The 25,697-nt window shown below is 37.3% G+C and overlaps 1 protein-coding gene across 2 annotated transcripts in view; it reads left to right on the forward strand.

The window, feature by feature from the left end:
- The window catches only part of LRMDA (leucine rich melanocyte differentiation associated), a 616,557-nt gene that overhangs the window by 449,161 nt on the left and 141,699 nt on the right, over window positions 1-25,697 (forward strand). Inside the window, exon 6 of one of the 2 annotated variants that reach the window (XM_086899892.1) lies at window positions 16,080-16,187. The exons of the other annotated variant lie outside the window; for it this stretch is intronic. Within the exon in view, the coding sequence (XP_086756018.1) occupies window positions 16,080-16,187 (108 nt within the window). The remainder of the gene's footprint in view (window positions 1-16,079; window positions 16,188-25,697) is intronic. 2 annotated transcript variants of the gene reach the window in all.

Raw genomic sequence — 25,697 nt, forward strand, 5'->3', positions numbered from 1 at the left:
TGTGCTTGTTAATATGATGCTGAAGAAATACAAAACAAAACACAGAACCTAAAAACGTTGTGAGCTCTGCAGACACATGATGAAATAAGGATTCAATTTGAGTTTCTGGCTGAAGAGTTTTTCAGCTTAAATATATATCTCCCAGGGTGTGGAGAGTACATAAGAAACATTCTCAATTTCCTTGGTGAAAAGATTTATATGTCTGCAAAGGTGTTTTTTTTTAAATTTATTATTTGCTTTATTTAGATAATTGTGACTCCTTAACAACCTTTCCTTGCTCTAGTCCTATACAGATTATTTCATTTTTATATTCACATAGTATAGTCCTACAAACTGCCTTATTATCCTGATATTTGTGATTCTGCAGTAATGTCAGCAGCACTTCAGTCTTTAGCACAAGGGATGACTGAAGCAAAATAATACAAAATGTAGCTATTCTGCTTGGAAGTTATATTGGACAAAGTATGCCTAACTGGAATAAAATAGTTTCGGAAAGTTTTTCTGGCTGTCAAACCCATTGTTCAGAACTATTGAAATATACAATTTCAGCCCATTATTATTTTTTCTCTGAGCTTATTTGAGAGCATGCAGTATATGTAACATTCTAGAAGAAAAAAAACTCAGTGGTTTTGACATTTGGTAACTCATGCAGTTTAATTTTGCTAATTCTGAACTCTTCCTTTAATTCTTCATTTCACTAAATTATGAGATGTTCCAGAGCCAAGCCATCTGGCTTCTATAAAAGCCACAGAAAGATCAAGGACATCTCCAACTGATTTTATTGTCCAGAGCGCCTCATGAGCCTTTAATGGGAATAGTGGGGGTGGGCAGAAAGTTTGGGGTTTTTTTTAACTTGAAGTGCTCTTGTTGAGGGCCTTAGAAGTGAAGTCAGCTTTCTACACTTTGTTTCCTAAACCTTTTATGACTACAAGAGAGTAAAGGTTCACTGTGTTTCTCACTGAATAAAAAGGATATTTTCAAAATTTGATGCACATTTTTATTTAGGATGTTCTTCATGAACTCCATGTCATATTCATACTATAGTCACTTTGAATTGAAATATCCCAGTCCTTAAAAACTTGAAATAAAAGATACACAGAAAATATCACTCTCAGGATTGAAATACAAATGGTGCCTGGCTAAGACTTTTTTCATATGTTTATACCTTGTGTCTGTCAAGGTAAATTTAGGTAAAAAATATTTCTCATCTATATAAAAAGACAAAACCTGTGAAGAATTTTTAGCAGTCTTGGGAACTCTGCAGTAATTGACAGTATTGCTGCATTTAAAATCATGGCTTATTACAAGTCCATTATAAATGGCTAAGTTAGCTTACTCTCTAGTCCCAATTTACTTTCAGTAGAATTCAGCAGAGAAAAGCTGGGAATATTGATGGCTGTTCTCCACAGCATTTTGCAACTGTGTAGAAAGTTATTATTTGTGAATTGGAAAATTACTTTTATTGTTATAACAGTAAAAACCAAAATTCTGTGTGTAGAAGAATAGGAATAATGCGGGTTTTATCTTTGGTAATTTTTGCAAGGTGCCCAAATTCTGCTCTGATATTTAGGAGCTTCTTTCTCTTAAGACTAGATGAAGGCTTGTTCCCTTGAGTCAATGAATTAGAAGAATATGGTCATAAATCAGGGCTGAAATAGGAAGATCACAAATATAAATCTTCAGTTTCATTCATAATATGAACCCTTTGCTTTTGCAGTTTGAAATGTCTGCATGCCCTGTCTGCCCTGTGACATCTTGATGCAGCTGATAAATATAGAGAGCTCTGTGACCCTGACTGTCTGGGAGCCAGGGCATGGCCTAATGTCAGGTGCCTTCAAGGCCTGATTGCACAAGATACACCTTAAATGATTTTAACACTAGTTAAAATATTATTGACTTGATCCATATATTTCCAGTTGCATCTATTGATGTAAAAACATCCATCACATCTTCCAGAGGAGATGGGGATGTGGGCCCGTGCTGGTGACAACGTTAAGCATGTGTGCACTTGTCAGTAATGGCCTTCAAGCCTTTAACATAATGACAAGTGTTCACAGGAGCTCATGTGTGGGTGAATGAGTGGAAAGTGCACAAAATGTCTTCATTACACCAACAGACTATCCTAGCTCTTGTGCCCTGACCAGAACTTAATCCAGGATTCTCAGGTAGATTTGGCATTGTCTTGGTTTGAAGACACAGGTGTCTGCTAAGAAAGGCAGAAACCTCCCTTGAAATGAAAAAAATGTAAACTTCCCCCTGAATTATTATAGCCTTGAAATCAAGGTGCTGTCAGGCAAAGATATGGGAATAGGAATAACAGTATAACAGTTCTTTACCAGGAAAATTAAAATAAAAATGCAGTAGTACAAAAAAAACCCAACAAAACAACAAAAAACCTTAAACCAAAACAAAAAACAAACAACAAAAAAAACAACCCGCTGACAGAGTCAGAATACAACCTGACACGCTGTTGGTCAGGGTGTTGGTAGCAGTCTGATTAAATGGTGGCTGCAGTCCTCCTGCAGTGACAGATGAGGTTCTGTTGAAGCAGTGATCCTGTAGAAGGCTGTAGTTTCCCTCAGAAGGTCCAGTGGTGATGTAGATGGGTCCAGTCTCTCCTCTAGGCTCCAGTGGAGAACAGCTCCCTGCAGTGTTCGCAGTCTCTGATTATATCCAGGTAGGAATTCTTGGCTCCTCCTGTGGGTGGAGCATCTCCCAATGGGATGATGTGATTTTATCAGTCATGCAGTGACATTCCATGGCCCATTAACAGAAGAGATCCCCCTGGAGAGAGGATGGGTCATGGAAGAGATAAAGAACACTGCCCCAGATGGTAATAGAAGACAGACTTTTGGTTACATCTTGCACTGCAAGCCAAGACAAGCATCAGTTTTCAGCTCCAGGACTGTCTGTACAACAAATAATGCCATTCTCTTCCTAGTTACATAGGCTTCAATGCATTACCTGCCTGAATAGCAATAAGTGCTTTTTTTCTAGATGTAGCTTTGTTGAGATGTTGAGTGAAGAAGTAGGACAATGACACAGTGAGCAGTTCCACACTGGTGTTCTGATCACCACAGCAACCAAGTAAATTGCATAAGGACAATAGTTCTTTCATCTCATTATTAGGTAAATTCCGAACATTTTGTTTCTGCAGCATAACCTCCTATTCTGCATTTCACAGTAATGGAGAAATGCAAAGTGGGAATACACTGATACATGCAGCACATGAATAAGGCAGAGTAGGAAAATGCAACAGATAGAAAGGAGTGGGCACTTTTACCACCCACCACCCAGAACTATGAATCTGTCTGACATTATCACTGGTTAAAAGAGATCTCTGCTGTGGCTTAATTGCACATAATTTGGCTGACAGTTGAAATACAAACCTAAACAGTCACTCAGCTAAAGATACACAAAATTAAGTATTTCATGCGATGCTCAACCCCTTCAATCTTTATTAATAACTTAATTACATTAATTACACTATGGTTTAAAGCATTGCTAGCACAAGAGGGGGAAAAATGATAGACTTTCCTAAGTAATGGGTTGCATAGCAATTCTGTTAGAATTAAGACTAGTAGCAATATGCAAAGTAGCAGTAATTTGTAAATATATACTTCACAATTTGTAATTCCTCTTGTTCCACCCTATAATTGTTTTCTTTAGCCAACTCCAGCAGACATAATTCTGGAGGTCCATCCAAGTGTTCCAGGAGTTATGAATACAAAGTTGAGAAGATCTCTGAGTACTGGTAGTCCCGTTGCATTTCCACTCCTTTGTGTTTGTTGCTGTTGTTTAGAGGGCTTTTTTGATCCAATCTTAAATAACCATCTGCAGCACTAAAGTAAACTGAGTTTTCCTTATTCTGTTCCATTTCATCATGCAACAAAACTGTCTTGCACTGAGGTACTGAAGCCTTTATATATCAACCCAGATCTAAAGGCTGTGCTAGATCCATGTGGTGGATCAATGTTTACTGGCTCTTAGCATCTTTTAAAGGTAATGCTTTCTTTTTCATTTGACTACAGAAGTTATTTGACTTGTAATAAAACTGGAATACTTTTATCTTAAGTAGGAAAAGTAATTTTTTTTCTAAGTTGTTAGCTATTTAAATCAAAGGGATGGAAGATTTTTAGTGGTGAAGTTATAGTTTGGATATCTGGTTAAGTATTTTTTCTAATCAAAGTAGAATTTATTACTTAAGTAATTTCTTAAATTTATCCATTTCAAGTTACTCTTTTAAATTGAATTATTCTGATGACTGCAAATATATATTCCAATAAGAATATTCTTGGAAACTCTTGTAAATTATTTCAAGATGTAAAATTATTGCAATTATTTCTATTGTCCTCAGAATTAAGTTTGCTCTAATTAAAATTTAGAACCAAGCAGAATTGACTGGAGAAATGTTACTTTATCTCTTCAATGGAACTGATAGGGACAATTCCAGAGATCCTGTTAATTGTTACATTTTGAAGTGTAGAGATGCAACAAAATGGGAAGGTATTTAAAGCATTCGGATTTGGCTAACTTGAGTGTCATTCAAAGTTAAGGAGTCAGTTGCATTTGCAGTTTGTCAAGGATTTTGGTGCCTTGCCATTCCATGCTGCATCACTGAGTGGGTCTGTGTGCCCAGAGACATCCATAACTCAATCACCACAGTGCCTGCCTGAAGGGTTTTGAGTATTGTTCTACTTGCCAGCTAAAGTTGCTGAGTAGATCTTTGGTATATACTACATGACCTACAGAATGGTGTTTTTCCCATTCTTGCTATGATAAATTATGAAAGTGTCCATTGTAGTCACTTTATTAGCATTCTTTCTTTTACTCCAGTCACCTGTCATCTGCCTTTATCTTTGAGATCAGTGATTTGATGCTTAGTCTTTGAAGATTCCCCAGATGTGATATTTTTATATTCTTTAATACTTCTGAACTTTTGAATGCCTAGTTAAAAAGCTGTCAGGAGTGATAGATGTCTACAGAGACATCTCCATATTGTCACAATGGTGATTCTACATACCTTCAAAATTAAAATGAAAGTATTTTGCTAATTTTTTAAAACATGCTATCCAAGGTTTCCCGTTTGGGATGGAAGAAAACAAATGCATATAACATAAAATGCTTATTTGTCTAGGAGTAATTAAGTGGTGATGACAAGAAATAAAGAAATGTTCTTTGCTCATTTGTGCCCCCAGACTCTAGATCTCATTTTTCTGGATTTTAATTCAGGTACTCTTTAGAAATTTATTTCAAAACTGAAAAATGCACAGATTATTGTTAATTTGGTCCCAAGTACTGCAGCATCACCTTTATGTGTCTTCTACTGAATTCTGACTAATTAAAACAAATTTTTATTTTTTGTTTGATTTTAGAAACTCTTTTCTTAGCCTTTGGTAGTCTCAGTCTGGGAAGAGTGTAGGGGTGAATACAGGATCACAGAATGGGCCAGTCTGGAAGGGACCACCGTGGGACACATGGCCCCACCTCCCTGCTCAAGCAGGGTCACCCCAGAGCACACGGTAGAGGATTGCATCCAGGCAGTGAATATCTCCAGTGAGGGTGAATGAAACTAGGTGATTTGTTAATTGTTCTGCCTGGTGAATGGTGCTACAATACATATTGTAGACTCTGTGGGAGTTATCTCTTCAAGTCCTTTCATTATATATTTTTAAAATTCATTTAAGTTTAGTATTGTTATTTTTGTATACAGTCAAAAGGGGAAAACTCTGGGAAATTTGAATTTTGAGGTTGTCACTTTAAATTAAAAGCCATAATGTTTTCTTTTAATAAACTTAATGCCCAGTTCAGAACTCTAGGCATAGAATTCCTAAAGACAGTTCTTTTTACACTGCTTTTGAACTGTCTTAATTTCTTTTAATCAAAGGGTACAAAGTTACTGTTTCCTGAAGAGGATTGCATGAGAACAATTTATACTGAATTATGAGAAAAGCACTTTCATAAGTTCTTCTGTGATTATATTCATTCTTTTTTGTAGAATTGTCTTGATGATGTAAAGATACATATAAATGAAGGGTAAAAAATATAAAATATAGCTGAATGTGACAATTTTGTTATAGAAGGCTGTTTCTTTTTCTTGAATTTTACTTTGCTGCAAAGGATTTGATTTTGAACTTTTCAAAATATTCAAAATGCAGTTAGACCACTATTCGGTGTATTAATGAATTTGTAAATCCAGAAGAATTACAGCTGACAGTAAGTCACTATATAAATCTGCATTATGGCTGGTTGTTAAAAAGAAAGCAGTATGAAAATGGTATTATGAGAAAGTATCGTTGCAATATTTACTTTCTCAGTTTCCTCCTAACTTCTTGATCCTTCCTGAAGCTCTCTGTATTTTTCTCTAACAGTGAGGAATATTGGAGCAGTTAATGTTCAGGTGTGCCTGTGGTTGGATCAGACCTGTTTGGCCAGCCCTGAAAAAGCACCTATATTTGAAGGGGATTCTGCTACTGTAATATTTGGTGAATAGGATTTCACTGGGAACTGATCTGTGTGCAGTGAGAAATAGGGTCCTTTTGCACACTGTTTGTAATGGAGTGGAAAATTACATTTGCTATTGCAAGAACAGCCCCATTAGTGGGAAAGCAGATTCTCTTGCAGAGAGCTGGAATGCACCTCAGGCAGTGTCAGGGTGACAGTCCAAATAATGGGAGTTTGGAATGAACAGGGAGATTCTAAAATGAAAAAATGCTTCTCTTCATACATTGTGGTTCCTTCATAAACTTATTGCTACATAAGGAACAGTTTGATTTAAAACAGCATGGAACTAAAAAACCCCATACATCTAAGTGACGGTTTGTAACTTATTTTGAGGATGAAGCCTGCTGTTGTGAAGAGGAAATGCAGTGATTTTATTCTTAGACCATTATCTAAACCAGTCTCAAGCTAGTAATGCAAACAGTGATGCTAAATTGTTTTGTTAGAGGTTTTTTTGGTTATTCTTTTAAATAACACTGCAAGTGTTGTCAGTTGTATCTCAACCATATGGGTTCTTTAGGTATTGAGAAAAGGATCTTCTGTATAAGTGTAAGCATTGAAGACAAGTTGTAGTTATCCCTGACCTACCCTAACACCTTTACTCAGTGAAACTCTTTTAATCTTACTCTGTTAATGGATAATTAACTTCTGAATAGGTGTATAAAATCAGTGGTGTCAGTTTTATTTTAAAGTACTTACAAGGCTCTGAAAACTAAGATAAACTTCAAATGCTGATGGTTCAAAGAGTAATAATTTATATTGTCTTGATGCTTAAAACCCCCAGATAATAGCAACAATAATAATAACAATAATAATAGCAATACTGCAGTTATAATTAATAGAACTGTTAATGTTTGTGAACTACATAATATCAAGAACACAGGGGACTGCAATTCACTGTAATTATGTAAATGTGATGGGATCTAGAAGAGTTTTAGTAGGGCTAGGCTACTCTCTAGAATGACGGTCAAACTTGAATTTATTTAAAAGTTGCTTTTTCCCTATTGTAGGAAATCCCTTAGTGATTGAAATAATAATAAAAAAAAAAAAAAGGTAAAAAAGAGGAAAAAAGTATATGCTGGAATTTTTTCTGCAAATTCCACTCTATGGTACAGACCAGGAGTTAAGAGAGAATAAAAGGTCTTAGGTTTTATTGTAATTTGTCTGCTACAGCTACCTGCTGAGTTTATAGTCATTAACTTCTCTAGGAACTAATCTAAATGGTAACATTCAGATTGACATTTGATTGAAATAAATGCTCAAAGACTGTTAGAAATAATTAAGCTTATCAGCCTCAATGATTCACAGATCCCCGGCCATTTAGACTGAAATATCTGTCAGGGTTTTCTTATGAATCCCTTGTTTTGCAACAGAATTTCTCTGTAGAGCATCTTATTCCCACAGTAATTTCTGCTGGCATTTCTCCTGTTGGTTTTGTTATGTGGTTATTGTGTGCTTTGACCAAAAGCTTATCTTAAATTTTTCAGATAAGAAATATCAATCACTAGAAAATTAACAAAATTTTCAAGGCCAGTATTTTTATCTGTGCAGAAAAGAAGTATCCATAAGGGAATTAAGTTGCAGTTTTTTAAATTCAACTGAAAAGGTAGGTATCAGAGTGAATTGATAGAGGATGGGTTTTGGGTGATGTCACCAAGAAAAGAGACACTAGCACTTCACACCCATTAGAGGGATAACTTGATTTTTATGCTGTTTTTTCTCATCTGCAGCATCCCTCTGACCTGTCTTTGTCTCAATAACGGTACTGTCTAATTTACAGCTTACATTTTTAATGGGTTTCCCATTCTATCACAGGTGTGAGGGAATTGAAACCCATGGGTAATCAGTATTTGTAGTTAATATGGGTCGATTCTTTTTGTCTTCCACATGAGTGACACTTGGATGTATTGGTTTCTATCCTGAAAGATAAAATGAAATGCTTACTGTCTTCTGATTTGTATGTTTCTGATAAAGTAATTTGATTATCAGGGCAAAGTACCCATTTGTTATGTTTCCACTGATTTTTTTCCTGCAGCTATCCTAAAGCCTGGTTTGTGTAGGAGAGTCTCCACTTTGTATCTCTGAGCAAAGACTGAGGCTTTTGTTGTCCAGGTCAGATTTTTATTTTGATAAGTCAGGATAATTGGGATAAAAATGCAATAAGTAAACAGGGCCTGATGCCCAAGCCTTGTGAAATGCTAAGTGGAGGATCTTCTGAGTGAAACTACGATGGTGTTTTGACAGTGTGAGTTAATGAGTGCCAGTTGGGCTCTGGGCCCATTAAGGAAACTCCAACAGTTCATGACGGACGGATGCACAGCAAATTTTAGTCTTTGTGGGAACATAATCAATTTTTTGAGCTGAGATGATCTTTATCAAAGGGGAATATCCATGGCTGCACAATGCTGATCCCTGTACTGAAAAGTAGTAGACTGGAGCTTCAATTGAAATGCTAAACCAGTCTTGTCAGGGATAAACTTTTCCTTTTTCAAATATTTCCTCAAAAATGAGAAAACTTGAGAACTTTTAATTGAAATTATGTATCCTGGTTTTATTTTATCTGATAAGAAGTGCAAACTGTGTGCAGTGAAATAAATATATGTTAGGGGATGACACCATCTTGGCATTTATACACATTTTTTTATAAATATATTCTTTATCTTACCTGCCTCAAAATACTTTTAATATAATTAAAAGCACAGAAAGAGTGCCAGACTTGTCAATTCCAACAACAAAGTGCTGAAATTTTCAGTGAAACTGAGAGATCCATCTCCCACACATTGTAATGAATAGGTTCATAAAAGGAAAATAGTTTAATTACATTTTAGTTCATGGATTGTTAATAGGCTGGAGTATCTAAATTGAATAATGTGATTCTGGTAATAATTATGTGTAAATGAACTTGTTTAAATGATATTTTACAGCTTCTTTATAAAATTACAGCTAGAGGCAATCCAGTGATAGACAGACAAAGGCCATGCAAAAATTATCATAAACTATTAGCTTGTTTGCAAAGGGTTTTATGTTAATCTTTTAGTACTTAAAGCACTCTGCAATTAACATATCACGGGGAGCTGCCTCGCAGCAAAGGCATGCAAATTAAAGTGCTCAGATAAAAAGCCATTCACATAAAAAAAATCAAAGAAAGGGTGGCATAGCACTGAAAGGGTACTGGTTTTATATTTGAGATTAAGGAGGTGTAATGATTGTGTTATCTAACTAGAGTTGTAATTAAAGCTTTTCTCCTGCAGACATGACAATAGATACAGCATTGATTTCGGTGTTTTAATTGTGAAAGTCATTTTATTTCAGGGCAGAAGATATGAATAGCCTAAATCAAAGGGCTAGAAGATTGCTTTGTTGATAGTACTTGTTCAACAGCTGCCTTGTTGCTTAATACACAAATGGGGAGAATGGTGAAAGAGATCCTGGGAGGTGCTCCATATTGTAATTCTCCTGCTGGTTTCCTTTCCTTTCATGAAAAAGGCAAGGATCTGTGTACTGATTGTAAACAAGCAATCTTTTCATACATCACCAGTGGTTTTCCTCCTTTAGTTTCCTCTGAACAAAAGAAGTCATAAAAACCTTGAACTAACTTTTACTGCTGCTCTTTTCAAACTACAAAAGTTTTTGTAATAAAACCATCATCTGCTCTCAGAGATATCACACTTTTAGTGGGGAACAAAAAGTCTCCATGTGGCTGTAATTCCTGTTATCAGAAATGCCACTGTAACAAAAGGGATGTGCTGTGGGGAATTGAATGTTAGATTTTATTTACATTATGTTTGTGGCTGTATAGTGTTAGATTGGGAAGGGGTGAGTGGTTTTTGGTTTTGGTTTTGGTTTTGGTTTTTTTTTGTTGTTGTTGTTTTATTTTTATTTTTCTCCCCAATCACTATAGTTACAGAATAGAAAATGAATAATCAGAATAAATACATCTGGCTAGATTCTCAGCTGACATATGTGACTGTCTGGTGTTCTCATTCTAGCAGGGAGTTACATCCTAGGAATTGGCAAGGCCTAGGGCTTGATTAGGGGATAAACTAAACTCAAACTCAGGAGGACAAAGTTGATCAATTTGAAAATGACCTATATCAATATAGTGTATTTCCTGATAGGGAAGGAGTTAATTCGATATGACAAGTCAGTATAACTTGTTTCCTTTCTGGTGTGGAATTAACTGAATGTGTAACTACATGCACGTAAGAAGAATTGCATAATTTTTCATGGTACAAATATACTTGAAATATAACTACGGTCTTTCTGTTGTAGACAAGGTGCAAGGAGTAAGTGTGTGTTTTCTCTTTCCTTAAAAGAACACAAATTATTGGTTGCAGAGGGGAACATTGTAACAGGATAAGGAGAAGGCTGGGGTATTTAATGCTTTCTTTGCCTCTGCCTTCAACAGAAAGACTGGTTATCCTCAGAGCAACCAGCCCCTGAGCTGGCAGAGGGATGGGCAGCAGAAGAGCCTCCTGTAATCCACAGGGAAGTACTGAGTGGCCTGCTGAGCTTCACAAACACAAGTCTATGGGGCTGAGGGATCCACCCAGGGGTACTGAGGGAGCTGGTGGAAGAGCTCACCAAGCCACTCTCATCATTTGTCATCAGTCCTGGCTAACCAGGGAGATCCCGGGTGACTGGAGGTTGGCCATTCTGACACCTATCTACAAGAAGGGTCAGAAACAGGATTCTAGGAACTACAGGTCTGTTATCCTGACCTTGATGCAAGGGAAGGTTATGGAACAAATAATTTTGAGTGCCATCACACAGCTCATAAGAAAACAACTGGGCTATCAGGCTCAGCCAGCATTTGTTAGGAAAGGCAGGTGCTGCCTGACCAGCCTGGTCTCCTGTGACCAGGTAACCTGCCTAGTGGATAAGGGAATGGCTGTGGTTGTTGTCTACCTGGACTTTAGCAAAGCCTTTGGCACTGTCTCCCACAGCTTTTTTTTCTGGAGAAGCTGGCAACCCATGGCTTGGACAGTTTGCTGGGTTAAAAACTGTCTGGATGCCTGGGCCCAGCATGGGATGGTGAAGGATGCCACATCCAACTGGTGGCCAGTACCTCAAGTGGTTCCCCAGGGCTCTGTACTGGGGTCAATCCTGTTTAATATCTTTATCAAAGATATGGACAAGAGGATCAAGTGCACGCTCAATAATGAACTTGGATGGGAGTGCTGATCTGCTGAGGGGCAGGAAGGCTCTACAGAGATATCAGGATGGCCTGGATCTGTGGGCTGACATCATTTGTTTGAGGTTCAACTGGGCCAAATGCTGGGTCCTGCCCTTGGTTCACAACAGCCCCCTGACAGCACTACTGGCTGGGGACAGAGTGACTGGAAAGTCTCAGTGAAAAAGGACCTGGAAGTGCTGGCCAAGAGCAGCTGAACATGAGCCAGTGTGTGCCCAGGTAGCCAAGAAGGCCAATGGCATCCTGGCCTGTATCAAAAATACTGTGGCCAGCAGGGCCTTGGAGGTGATTGTCCTGTACTGGGCATTGGTGAGACTGCACCTCAAGCACTGTGCCCTAGCATGAAGAAAGACATTGAGCTGTCGCCCTGAGAATCAGACCTTTGGATATTGTTTTCATAATTTCTAGCCACTTTCCCAGGAAAGTAACTATAAACATAGATGTTTATACATTCCATTAATGATATGCCTTTTGATGGATGTGTCTCATGGCCACTGTGGTTGGGAAGGTGGTGACCTGACTATCCAATCCCTGGTCATTATCAAAAATCTATAAATACTGAAAAGACAGAATAAACCTTCTCCTTCTTTCATCACACTTTGAGCTGTGTCTGTGTGAATCATTTCATGTCTGACAGTGACATTGAGGTGCTAAACTGAGTCCAGAGAAAGGCAACAGAGTGGGTGGAGGGCCTAGAGTGTAGCTACTCTGAGGAGAAGCTGAAGGAACTGGAGGTTAACCTGAAGAAAGACTTGGGTAAAACCTCATTGCTCTCTACAACTACTGGAAAGGAGGGTGCAGCAAGATGAGGGCTGGCCTCTCCTCCCAGGCAGCCAGTGACAGGACATGAGGAATAGCCTAAAGCTGTGCCAGGGGAGGTTCTGGATGGATATCAGGAAGAATTTTTTGTATTGAAAGAGTGGCTAAGCATTGGAATAAGCTACCCAGGGAGGTGGTAGAGTCACCACCTCTGGAAATGTTCAAGACTGGATGTGACACAGTGCTGTGGTTTAGTTGCCATGGTGGTGTTTGGTCAAAGGTTGGACTCAGTCCTGGAGGTTGTTTCCAGCCCTATGAAAATAGGGATTGATGCAGGTTCTTGCATAATAAGAACTAGCCTAAATTCCCTTGGAACCTTTCTGAGAGACTCAAATACACTGAAATAAGCTTGGCTTTCTGCCAGTAGACCTGCACATTTCCTACTTTGGGGTTAAAATAGGAGCCAGTATGTCCCAAGAGAAACAATTCTTTTGTAATTATAGGTGACACTTTGAGGCTGCACTCCACTGCTGATCCCCACCCTTATTGTTGCTGGGGTATTGATCAAATTTGCCTTTTTCCCTTATAATTTTCAAAGATCTCCATGGAACTGGCTCAAACTATCTAAGAAATTGCTTTCCTCCTGCTGTAGTGACAGATTCCCTTGACAGCTACGTTTCACAGGAACTATGAAACTGTCAGCCTTGAGGACGATGTTTTGAGAGCAACAGACCCAGCTTTGTCAGCAGCTGGCTCAAGGCTGTAGAGCCTAGTTCTGGAGGAGGACAGAATGACCACAGATCTTGTTTTTTTTCTTGCTTTGTGTAAAATTTGCTCATTGAGCTGATGTTATCCATAGACAGAAGAGAAATAATGATAAAAGCAAAAAGTAAAAGAGACTGCAGGCAGGAAAAGTTCCTGGGGAAAATGAAGAGACAAGACCATCTGACAATTTGAGTAACAGGGTGGTAATAACCTTTGCTCAAATAAGACTGAGGAACATGCCTTGCTTTTTTTGGAAACAAAAGTGTTGTATAGATGGCCTGGGATTTCTAGCCTGACTACTAAGCCAAGGACTTTAAGAGATTCTATCTATATGTGGTGCCATAGTTAAGACAGCATGGGTTGATGAACATTTAGGAATACAGTGTGGTCCTTTTTTATTTTTATTTATGTATGTATAGATTGTTGAAATTCATCTGTGAGTGATACTGTTAATTGAAAAAAGCTTTTGGGATTGTTCTGTCTTTCTTTAAGTCCAGTTCTGAGTGAAAGAATTGTTCAGCTACATTTCCATAAGCTTAGCCACTACCCCTTTCTACTTCCAAATGGTTAATGAAATAGCTACTTGCTTGAAACACTTCAAAAAAGTCTGAGGAGAAATAAAATCTCTTGTGGATCACTTGTATGTTGTATACAGATTTCTGGTGTGGTTTTTTGGTTGGTAGATTTTTTTGGAATTGTTATATAGACTTTATTGAATCTTACTGAGGTTTAATCTTTACTCTTACAAGCTCCCATATTTGCAGGCTTTTACTTATCTAATTACAGAGGACTTTAAGGTAGTATACTATATTGCTGAATCTTAATCCAGTAGGAAAAGTCAGACTGAAGGTAAAAGATAAGTCTAAATAGATTGTGTTATATTTATATTTACCTCTTTGTAGCTGTTTCCAATGTTTAAGCAAGGAAGTTTGCAGGATAAAAATACATCAGGCACACCAAATAGAATAAAAGCATCTTAGGAAACTTTTTGTGCTTAAATAATTGGTGTAACTTCTTCATATAAAATAAGGATATTTTAAAAATATATTCCTTATTTATTTCAAGAGACCATTTCCAATACAACTCCAACAAGAAATGTATGTGATCTGCCTAGTACTTTGTAGCTGAAGGAGTTTTTGGAAGCTAAAAGCCTTAGGCTCTCAAGAATTGTACCGAGGACTAAAAATCACCTAGTAGTTTGAGTCTGCCACAGGACTTAGACTTCTGAGGAAAAAGTAAAGGCAAAGGTTTTACAGCGCCTCTAATTACGATTATATGTATCTGGTAATTGTACACAGTTACAGACACAGGCACATTTTTTAAACCTTCCAAGACCAGTCTTCTTTTGTCTGAGTGGTAAAGTTCTAGTCAAGTAATACTGTTTGCTTGTAAATTTTGGCTTTGGACTTCTGCCAGTCTTGATTACTCATTACATTTCACCAGGAATCCAAGATCTGATGCTTTTCAGACATTATTTCTCTTGTAAGGTCTTCTCTGGAGATACAGCTCTCCTTTTGCATTAGTTGTTTCTCAGCTGAACCCAACTCTTCTGTGGAAGTATTCCTCTGTTACGTTCTCCTGATCAAATTGTCTGTGATTTTGGTAGTGTCTTTAGTGGAACATATTGAATTCACTCTCATATGTCTCAGGCTTAGTGGTTTTTTCAAAGACAGAATCAATTTGCTCTTAAATTTTCTAATGAGGAATTCTGCTGCTGAAGACACGAGTACTTTACTGGGACTAAAGCTGGTCTGCTGAGGATTCTGTATTCCTAATAACTGATGGGAAGAACACATATTCAGTGCTTTGGTCAATGGCCATCTGTTCCTGTGCTCAGTGCTTGCTTATTATTTTTGTGTCACTTCTCTGAGTTGTGAAACTCTCATATTAATATATAGACTTTATAACTGTGCATTTAGTAATAACTATCTTCCAAGTTATTGTAGAGAAAAAAAAATGGTTGAATAAAATAGCCACAGTCATCTTTAGGAGTTGTTTTATATGTAGGATAAGACAGTGGAAGATTAGTATAATTCCAGTTCATTCAGTGTTGCAGAAAGAATATGAATTCCTTAGAGGTTATGAAATTCCTGCATCATTGAACATTTCAGTTTATGTGGATCAAGTCATATGCCATCTATCTCCCATATCAGGGACACTGGAAGATCATCATCCCTAATGACTCCTATTTCATTGGTTAAGCTACAGAAATCAGTACAGCTAAACCCACACATTAGAACACCTTTAATTTCAGAAATCTGCAGTGGAATTAATAAAGAAATAAATGGGAGGAATGGGCTGCGATCTTAACTGTGGTATTGATCCACTAGATTTGGGGAAACTTCTTTCTTAGGTATGTGCTGAAGCTCTGGTTGTGTCCCAAGTCTGGATCAGATGTTTGCTCATAGAACTAACTTCAAGTTGACTGCATTTCTGGAATACATCACATGTTCTTTTGCAAGATCTGACCCTATGAGGTCTTCCTACTGATAGTTTCCATTTTAGGTTTGAGCACTTTTAGCTCACCATACATTGGAGCATCCTATGGAAAAAATTCTTCAGTGTGATTAAACTCAAATTGACTGGGAATTGTGAGCTCAGAGGACTTAAAGCACAAGATCCTGAAGCAACAGGTCTTTGGTTTTCCGTCCAAGTTTTGCTTGACATTTCTGAGCTTTGCAGAGTGTCATCTTAAAGCTGTGTTTTAAAACATATATTCCCTGAATAGCTTGATGATTACCATGTATTACCATGGACTATTCATTTATTTTACAAGAACTTAGAATGTCAGAAATATAAGATAATTCAGGGTTACTAATGGACATTTTATGTAGTACTGACATGGGGATTTGTTATTTAGCAGCAAAAGCGAGTGCTGACTTCATTTAAGTGGAGGAAAAAAAGCCCACCCAAAGAAACAAAGAAAAAAATCCTGTACTGCATTTATCACTTCTACTTCTCAGTGCTGGTGAGTTTTTATTAAGCACACCATTTTTATTTTGGGATGTCTGTGTCCATGGAGCAATGCAACCATAAAAGAACAGTTCATAGGCAAAAATGACCATTTTTAAAATCTTTGATTGAAAAGTCATTTTTCCTCCTGTGCATTGTGGGTTATGTAGTCACAACCATAGAAATAACACAGTCAAGACTTGTCATGGATTACACAACTTTTACAGTATTCTGTAAATTTCAGTCTTGGTTTCTTTCCTCAAAAATTTCATAAACAGTCACTGTCTAGCATTTTTCTTCTGTGAATCTCTCTAGGCTTCTACTGCCTAGTATTTTAGAAAAGTTAGGTGTCTTTGGTACAGGAGATGGAAAATATTGCTAAAAAGCAGCTTTAAAATTGCTCCCAAAAAGTCTGAAATTGAAGGCAGGAGCTATGACAAATATTAGCAGTGACTCAAGTGATACTGGCTGGGGAAAGAATTTCTCAAGGACTGACCAGGCATTGACTTATAGAGTGTTCCAGAGTTTATGAGAACATGCACTCATGAGGTCAAAGGTATTGCAGATGGTAGACTCATCACAGACCTGTATTTGAAAACAGAAATAATCACTATCTTTTTCCTTCAAAGCAACACTGAAAATTCTTTGTTCAAAGCATATGTTTATTCAATACAAATGTCTTTGGTAACTCGGTTGTCATTAGTCAAGCTAGAGAAAAAAATTGTCTTACCTTCAAGAGACTGTTTCCAGGGTAAGACAAATATGAAGTATTTTCAGGCACAAGCTCTATGGCTGAAAATAGATGGTCACTAAGAGCGGGTTATTTTATGCATTAGGAAAGGGTAACAATCTGAAAAGAATACTCTCTAAAAGTAATCTTATTTTTTATGATATATAGATTATGTGTAATATATTCCAGACATGAGCAGATGAGCAGATTCCTTGAAATTCTTCTCTAGTAGTCTGTATTTGTCCTGCCAGATTCCACATGGACTGCCATTTTTTTTCCAGTCAGAGCAGCCATTTCTTTTTTGCAAGTAGTTGGGGTTTAGAGGGTTTTTTTTGGGTTTGTTTATGTTTTCCTTTTCTTGTAGGCTATATGTCTATTTACAAGACACACAGATAATTAAGAACAGCAGAAAATTTTCTCTGTTGTCAAAATGAGATTATATTCCTGGATTGACTCAAGTTATATCAGGCAGGTGACTGCCCTTAGCATTGGGTCGGGAGGTTTGGACCTATCTGCTCTGTACCAGATTTCAAGCAGGTGTTTTTCCTTCACTTGATGTTTTCTGGGTCTTCTGTGGGATTGCATTTATTTCAGTTTCCAGAAACCTCAGGCAAGCTGTAGAGCTGAGAGAGAAATATGAAGTATGGCTGCAAAAATGGGGACAATCCCACTCTTTGATGAGGGATAGTATTTTTATAGGAGGTAAATAGAAGCTATGAACTTTTAGCTGTTCCAGTCTGTCTGTGGGTGCTATGCCTTGATCAACAGAGACAGAATCAAAAATTGATGTTGTCTTCTAGAGAGCTGTCAGTGTTTCAAATTTATACATGTCAGCCAGAAAAAAAAAAAAAAAAAAAAAAAAAAAAAAAAAAAAAAAAAAAGAGAAAATCTGGGGTAGATATTTCCAGCAATGTTGTGGGATTAATGAAGATGTGGACCAGTGGCTAGCCAGGAAGCAGTTGGGTAGAAGCCTTCTAGTTCCAACCCAGGAACTTGAGTCATTGAGATAGTTTGATGTCCACAGTCTTGTGGCATGATTCATAAAATCATGGAATAACCAGAGCTGGATGGGTCCCATAAGGGCCGTTAAGTCCAATTCTTGGCCCTGCACAGGACAGCCCCAGGAATCACAGTAAGTGCCTGAGACCATTGTCCAAATGCTTTTTCAGCTCTGGCAGGTTTGCTGCTGTGACCACTTCCCTGGGGAGCCTGTTCCAGGGCCCAACCACCCTGGTTCAAGTGTCATTGCATTCTAAGAGACAAAATCTGAAAACTGAAATGAAGTAAAGAACATAAGTCCTTGAGCTGCTTTTTCCAGGTCAGGGTAGGTAAGCAAACAAAATGTTTTCCTCACTTTTAGCAGTCACTCCAGCAATGTATTCACATGCACCAAGGGGAAAAAAGCCCAGCAACTGAAATGATGAAAAATGAATTAAATTAATTAGAGGGAGAATTGTGATCTAGCATTGGACTAAAAAATGAGCTGAATGGTTAGAAAGGAAAAAGCTTACTATGCAGTTCTAATAACAGAAACAAACAGTTCTATATGTTAACTTCATCTTGTGTTTAGTCTGAGAGGAACAAAGCAATCTCTGGAAAAGACAGACAATATCCTCCCACACACTTAGCAGCACAAAAGATGGGTGGCACTATTATAGTGGAAAACCTGTGCAGTTCATGTTATACATTTAATTTAAACTGTGCAGAACAGAAATCTCTGGATACACAGAAACATGCTTTTGAGTTAAATAGGAAAGCTGTGCAGAATCCTCCAGTACCCACATTTATAACAGAAATAGCCTCCAGAGTCAATTGTTTATTTATCAATTGTTAATTTAGTTGATGTTTACTCACGATTGTAAACAGATGATTAATTTATGGCTGAGTGTTATTACTATGATAGTGAAGAGATCATTAGAAAGAAGGATTATAATAGGGTTCTCTGCACTTGTGAGGCTAGTAATAAAGATTGACTATTATAATTAGATAAAGCTTTGTAACAAATACTATTAAATTGAATCTGGACTTTATTTAAATGCACTGGCCTGTTATCTAAAATGTATTAGCAGAGTGTGTGGGTTAAGTAGAACCCCTGCCTACACCTTTTACTGTCTCCTTCAGAGATTAAAATGCCTCTATACTTGTTGGCTAAATGGCAATATTATGCATTATGCATGAGTGTTATTTCTATTGAAAACTCTAAAAATATTATTGTAACACAAAAGAAGTACGATATTTTCTTTCAGTTTTAACCTAAGATTGTTTCAAACTCTAATTTTGATGATAGGTTAACCAAACCTAATTCAAGAAGGCAGTATTAGGCTTCTACAAAAGTGAGCCTGTGCAACACTTTTGCATAATTCTGTTTAATGAAAGTCAGAGTAAGGCTTCTGTGGAATTCCAGCAACAATATTGTGGAGCGCTTGATTTCTTAATTTTCACGGAAGCATGGAATGCAACAAAAGAAGCTGGAGTGGGATGGGATGAAGCTTTCAAAAATGTAGATCTACATCTACCCCTCCTCCCTCTTCTTTCTATTTTTCTTTTACCCCTGCCCCTTTTTGGAAAAGAGTGTATTATTGCTCAAAAGTAGTCCAAATTGATTAGAGCTCTATGAGATTTATCTGTTAGCTTTGAACATAAGTTTAACATGAAGAAGCTCTTCTTTGGCCTATTTGGGAGTACAGATGTAATGTGGATGTAATGTGAACAAGTATAGGAAGATAGGTGGATATTTTAACAGTATTTTAAGATAGGATGGGAAGAGGTATAGACAGAACTTGCAGCTGTAATGTAACCATCATTTTAGTACTCTGGACATTTCAAACTGAAAATGCAATGGCATCATAGGAAATAATGTAATGATATTACAGGGCTTATAAAACCAGACATTTTTTAAAACCTTAATAGGTTACACTGTAATCACTCCGTGGTTTCATGACAACTGAGTGCAAAATTTCCACTCTTTTTTGTCAGATCCTTTACGGGTAGAGGAACACTGTTCTCACCTTCCATGGCCTGAGTGCTTGAAGGCTTAACATCTTCTGGAGTTGCTTCAGCTACAGACTGTCAGACTGTGAACCCTCAGGCTGTGCAAAAATGCTCTCATCCTGATAGGTGCTGAACCTCAAATGAAGCTCAGTGCTTGCCAAGCACCCATCAGTATCTGCTTCCAAATGACCACAAAGCATTTCTCTGCTCAGCTGAGACTTGAGACCCTTGTAATATTTATACTGGGAAGATAAAAGCTCTTGTCCTGTGGTCTGAAAGGGCTCCCAGTGGGCTGGGCAGTTCCTGCTGTGCTGCTCTGCTCAGACAGGATTCTCTCACCATCACCAGGACGGGGGAGCCAGCAGTCATGTTGGCACCCACATCCCACACCAGTATTTTAGTTCTGAGAAAACACTGTCTGTGGGTTATTTTCATTCTCTTAGAGGGATTTCTTTGTTGCAAGAAGAGATTTGGAATAGATTTATTTATGTAAACTACTTGATTACTAAAATGATATTTAGAAGAAATGTTAAAGCCCAGAGGTTCAAAACTAACAAGCCAGAGAAATGACTGAGCTACAACTTCCTTACACAAAATGCTGTCCCCAAGGAGGTGGAAAATGTGAAAAATTTAAATGCTGTTCATAGAAATTACTTGGAAAGGATTAATAATGTCTCAAAATAGTCTCAGAAAGACTATAGACATGTTCATGGAAAATTTCTGTAGAAAGGGTCTGCTAGTTTGAGCCTTGCGCAGCAAGTGGAGAGAGCCTTTTGATCTTGCCAGACTTGATGGGACATGGGATGAAGCAGACTTTAATCACAAATGATTAATAAATAATTCCCAAAATGCAATTTGTCCTTCCTAGAGAAAGTAATTTTTTTTTTTTAACTCTGTGGGGAAAACAGAATTTTTAGCACTGTTTATAAATCTATCGGTAAGTTTTAGCATTATCAGTTTTCACCAGCACTCTGTCCCGTGGCTGTCAATGTGACTATGCTGAAAAGTAAATTGTCATTCTAAAGCTACTCACCTGCTTGCCTTCTGAAATAGTGCAAAGGCAGGTATTAAAAAAAGGTGGGATGGGAATGCAAGAGAGAAGCATCTAAGGATGTATCTGAAGGCAGAATAGAGAAATGTAGAAAAATTCCATCTAAAGCTGACTTTGAGAAACCTACATGTAAGAAATACCTTTGAAGAAACAAATGTGGATTGGTCAAAACTGTCATACTATTTGGATTTTATTCCTTTACATGACCAAACCACTTTGTTTTCCCTGTGAAAAATGTGTGGTCTGGAGCCCAGTGCACAGGATGAGTTTTGAAAGGGTCCCAAGCAAACAATTAATTGTAGGCAGAGCTAGTGGAGGAAACTGGATTTCAGATCAAACTTTTATGGCAATAGCTAAAGATTGTTTCTCAGAAGCAGTTGGAGTTGAGCAAACACAGGGATGATACTATTCCTTATGAGCTGATCAAAGTTTCTATTTTCAAGAGAATATCATAGTGTTGGTGGAGAACTTTGCATAGAGGTTTTAATTTTCTTTCTAGAATGAGTGTCTTCTCTCAAGTATCTGGAAAGATTGGTGTTTTTAATCAGGATCTCAGTTGCAATGAGCTGGTAGTTTGCACATTCCATTATTCTTCCTCTTAGGACTCCAGTGGAAGGTATACAGAAAAAGAGTTCTATTTTTTTTGTTGTTAATAAGATATACTTGAACTTCTACAAAAAAGTCATTGTTATTGCTTTATTTGGCTTTCTGCTATTTCTTTGGTTTAGATCTTTTATTGTTTGGTTATATACCCTGGAGATATTAAAGAAGGAAGGGGAAAAGAAGCATTCTTTATAGAAGTTTATGAAAACTGGCACATAGCTGGCATGTGAAAACTGTCATGTTAATCAAATCTTTGATAGATTTGACAATCATATGCCTGCATAGGTAAATCCACGTAATCCCAAAAGACACGAAATGGGTACTTAAATCCTCTGGAATATAGGACATTTTATTCAGTTGCTGAACATTAAACATAGAGGAATTAGATAATTTTAGCTAGTGTATATAGAACAACAACAAGTTGACTTGTTTTGTTTCCTTCTAATCTTCTTCAAAGTTTCCAGATCAGCCTTTCACTGAGGTATATACAATATTTTAGTTGTTTGATAAGTCTTACAACAAGAAAAGAAGAAAGAGCAGCATAGTACAGCTGGTGTTTTTAAAGTAAGTTGTTGTTTGACAGCCATGAAGATATTATAATTGTAATTCATTGAGCAGGACTCTATGAGGAAGCAGAAGTCCCTGTTGGAACTACTCCACAATTTTCCAGCTGTTATCTGTTTTCTTCACACAAGGAGGGCTTGCATTGCATCTTAAGCCTTCAAGAATGTATGGTGCGCTGGATGTAGTGTGTATTTAACTGTGGACTGGAAAATGAAGCCAATGTAAACTCCACTTATTGCTGGGCCTTTTCATTTTTCTGACATCAGACACAAAAGGTCATGACTGCTTATGTCCCATTTAAAACAGCAGTAAAGATTCAAAAACCTAAAAAATGGCAGTGCCCTAATTAAGCACTTCCAGAGAAACACTCCGTTTACAAGTGCAACCTGTAGCTTTGTATTCGTATGCTGCTCCTTTTAGTGGCGAGATTTGCAGATATGGGGAAGAAAACAGCCCTCATATCCAAAACTGAATGGTATTTGAGCAATCTTTATTTCACACTTACTTACTGGGGAGTGTTTTTTCTCAAACAAACCGTCCTGTGAGCCTGTTGTCTGTCTGCCTGGAGTGGAAGCATGTTTTTCTTTTCTAGGGCTGAAAATGGCACGTAAGGCTGCAGCACAAGTGTTCAAGATCCCAGAACTCACTGAGGAGCTGTGATCCACCATGCAGTGTTAGTCCTGTTGAGCCTGATACGCGTTTTTACAAATAAGAAAAGCTAGTGTAGGATCACTGTGTTATAAAAGAGCTGCAGAGTGAAGGATTAGCTCAGCTGATGTTTGTTCTTTCTAATACTTTCTGTTTATCTTAAGGGAAGGAGGTTGTCATTTGTATTACAGTCTCAAAGAGTGTGTAAGATTGAAACAAGATGGGTTTAAATGAGAAAAAGACAGTCATTTGCAACAGAGAAATAACTTTGGATATTTTTTTATAAGTTAAAATAGAGAAAAACCAGACACTGAACCCAGCAGGGCTTCTAATTGATTTGGAAAAGAAAATCACTAAATGCCTATGCGTATAGCTAAAGAGAGAGTAATCTCAATCATTGTAGAACAAGTACACTATTTATTCAGCCTGGTGAATAGTAGGAAAATGAAAAGCTAAAACAAACCTCAATTAGAATGAAAAAATTGTGGTAAAATATGTTCTGAGAACTTTTCACTGGTGGTGCTGTATGTTGCCATCTCTTATCACGAATTTGAAGTATAAATTCTGGTATCTAATTAAAACATTAAAACTGCTGAAGAAATTTTCATTTATGACTTTAAATCAGTATCACTCTAGAAGAACTGTTAAAGAAGGATGTAAAGTAAAAAACATATTTATGTGAGTGGGTTTTTTTAAATCACTTAGTATGATATTTTTCACCAAATGTTTGTTTTACAATGTCTTACATAACTGTTATGGGCTTTAGATTTATTAAGGATATCTAATAGCTTGAGGAACTGGGATTGTTAACTAATTATCCAAAATGTAATTAAAATTTGGCTCAGGTGGTAATTTTTTGCTTCTATTGAAAGGAAAAAAAAAAATTGTTTCTCTAGGAAGAGACACTTGAAATACCTTGAAGTTAGTTTTTAATTAATATTCTTGCATCTGTCTCAAAACGAGACAGTAGTCCTGTATTGTTGCAAAAACATATAAGTAGATACAATATTATTTTTTTTTAAATTCCTCTTCTTTCTTAACAAAGAATGAGAAATAGAAAAAGAAAGGATAGAAATAAGAAATAAGATAAGACAAGAATAAGAATTCTATTCTAAGAATAGAATAATGGTCACCAAGTTAGAGAAGCCAAGTGTCTTGTAACTGGAATTAGCAATATTTTCTAGAATAAAGGTTACCATGTTGTCACCTTTTACTTTAGAACTTTGAGACTAATTTAAATAAAAGGTTGAAAAAATCCTCTGAAGTATAACATGTGCAACAAAGTCTGCATAGTCAAAGGGCTTGTCCAAGGGACATGTTTTTGGAGTCTGCATCAGCTGGAACCATATTAATGTTTTATTTCTAAAATGCTGGATGAGATTTGAGCATATTGGTGTCAGACATAGCATTGCACTTATTTAATATGTTTAATTAATTGGCAAATACTGTCACTTGGTGCTGTTTTTTTTTAATACCCCAAAGGCCAAGAAGCAGTGAAGGCACAGAATTCCAAAAGATTCCAAGCAGATCAGCTATCCCTTTTGTGCTCGATTTCAGTAAAATTTGACTGTTCAGCTCTCCTGTGTTGTTTAAAAATTCTACTCAAATTGTATGCAGAGGTAGAAAAAAGCCAACATCTTTCTGATAAATACAGTAATATTTGGTTTTAGGGAGGTCAGGTAGTTGGGAAGTCACAGAACTCTGCCCTGTCTGTTTAAAATGTGCTTTCCTTGGTTTACTGAGTGCTTAGCTGGTGATGGATGGTTCAGTCCAAACGTTAGCTTTGTGTACTGACACTGTCTCTCTGATATACTTTGAACTCTGGATGAATTTTTATGTGGCTTTACATGAGTACTCATGAAAACAGGAGCGAGCTATTTCATTGCCAAATCTCAGGTGGCCAACCTGGTGCAACTGCTGTAATATTTTTAGGTGACTGGAGAAATATAGTTATTATCCAGCAGTGGGGAACAATGAATGTGCTAATGGTGAGACTGGTAGGGCTGCATTTGAGGTATTTGGTACAAACACCTTAGTCAGCAGTCACAGGTGGGAAAAAATACCTTTGACTGTGAAAAATGACACAAATGCTTGATTCAGTTTTTTACAGTAGTTCATCAAATAACTTTACCTGACACTTAGTCCTCAGCAACTCTGAGAGGGTTTGTTTAGAGAAGGCTGAACTTGTGTAAAGGGGAGAAGAGTCTATTGAATCTTTGAGTCTGGTTTCCAAACTGTAACCATTAGCTTTTGTAGGGAATTCCTGATGAGCAATGAGATCAGAGAGATTTTTCCTTCATTCTTGATGCCTGTTATTTCCAGGACCTGGGCTTTCATGGTCTGTCTTGAGCAGAGGTATTTGTAGAATGCCTTTATGAGACATTTGTTCCTAAGAGAGGGGCTAAAACTGCTGAATTTTTAGCTGTTCCTGCAGAAAACCCATACAGTATGAGACCTTGTTTCTCTCTTCAGGCTTTATTAAATCCCTGGATACTTTACTGAGGGAATGGTTGGTTATGGACAATATGCAGGTCCCTTTCCCAAATGAAAGTAACCACGTGGTGGTAAATATTTGAAAGCTTTGTAGCACGGTACAAGACCTATTAAATGGTATCTTATTGCTGGCATAGGCATGTACTGGATGGGCTGTGGAAAGGGGAGATGTGATGAAAGGCACCATGGACAAAGGAGCTCCAGCCAAATAGATGCAGAAGCTCTCTAAATAATGGAGATTTTGTTGCAGTCTACCTGGAATCTCTATGAAGCTTTGTTTTTCCCCCTCCAGTCACAGCTAAATAGTAAATTATATTTCTTTTTTGCACCGTGAGGTAGTGCACTGAGAAGAGAGGATTTTACCTTAATGTAAGAGTGAGGTGGGACTGCAGCATGCAAGAGTACAAGACCAGGGCCAAGTGAGTAAATTTCACATGAAAAGCACA

Source organism: Cyanistes caeruleus, chromosome 8 (assembly GCF_971803275.1).
Source record: "Cyanistes caeruleus chromosome 8, bCyaCae1.hap1.1, whole genome shotgun sequence".
Classification (NCBI taxonomy): domain Eukaryota; kingdom Metazoa; phylum Chordata; class Aves; order Passeriformes; family Paridae; genus Cyanistes; species Cyanistes caeruleus.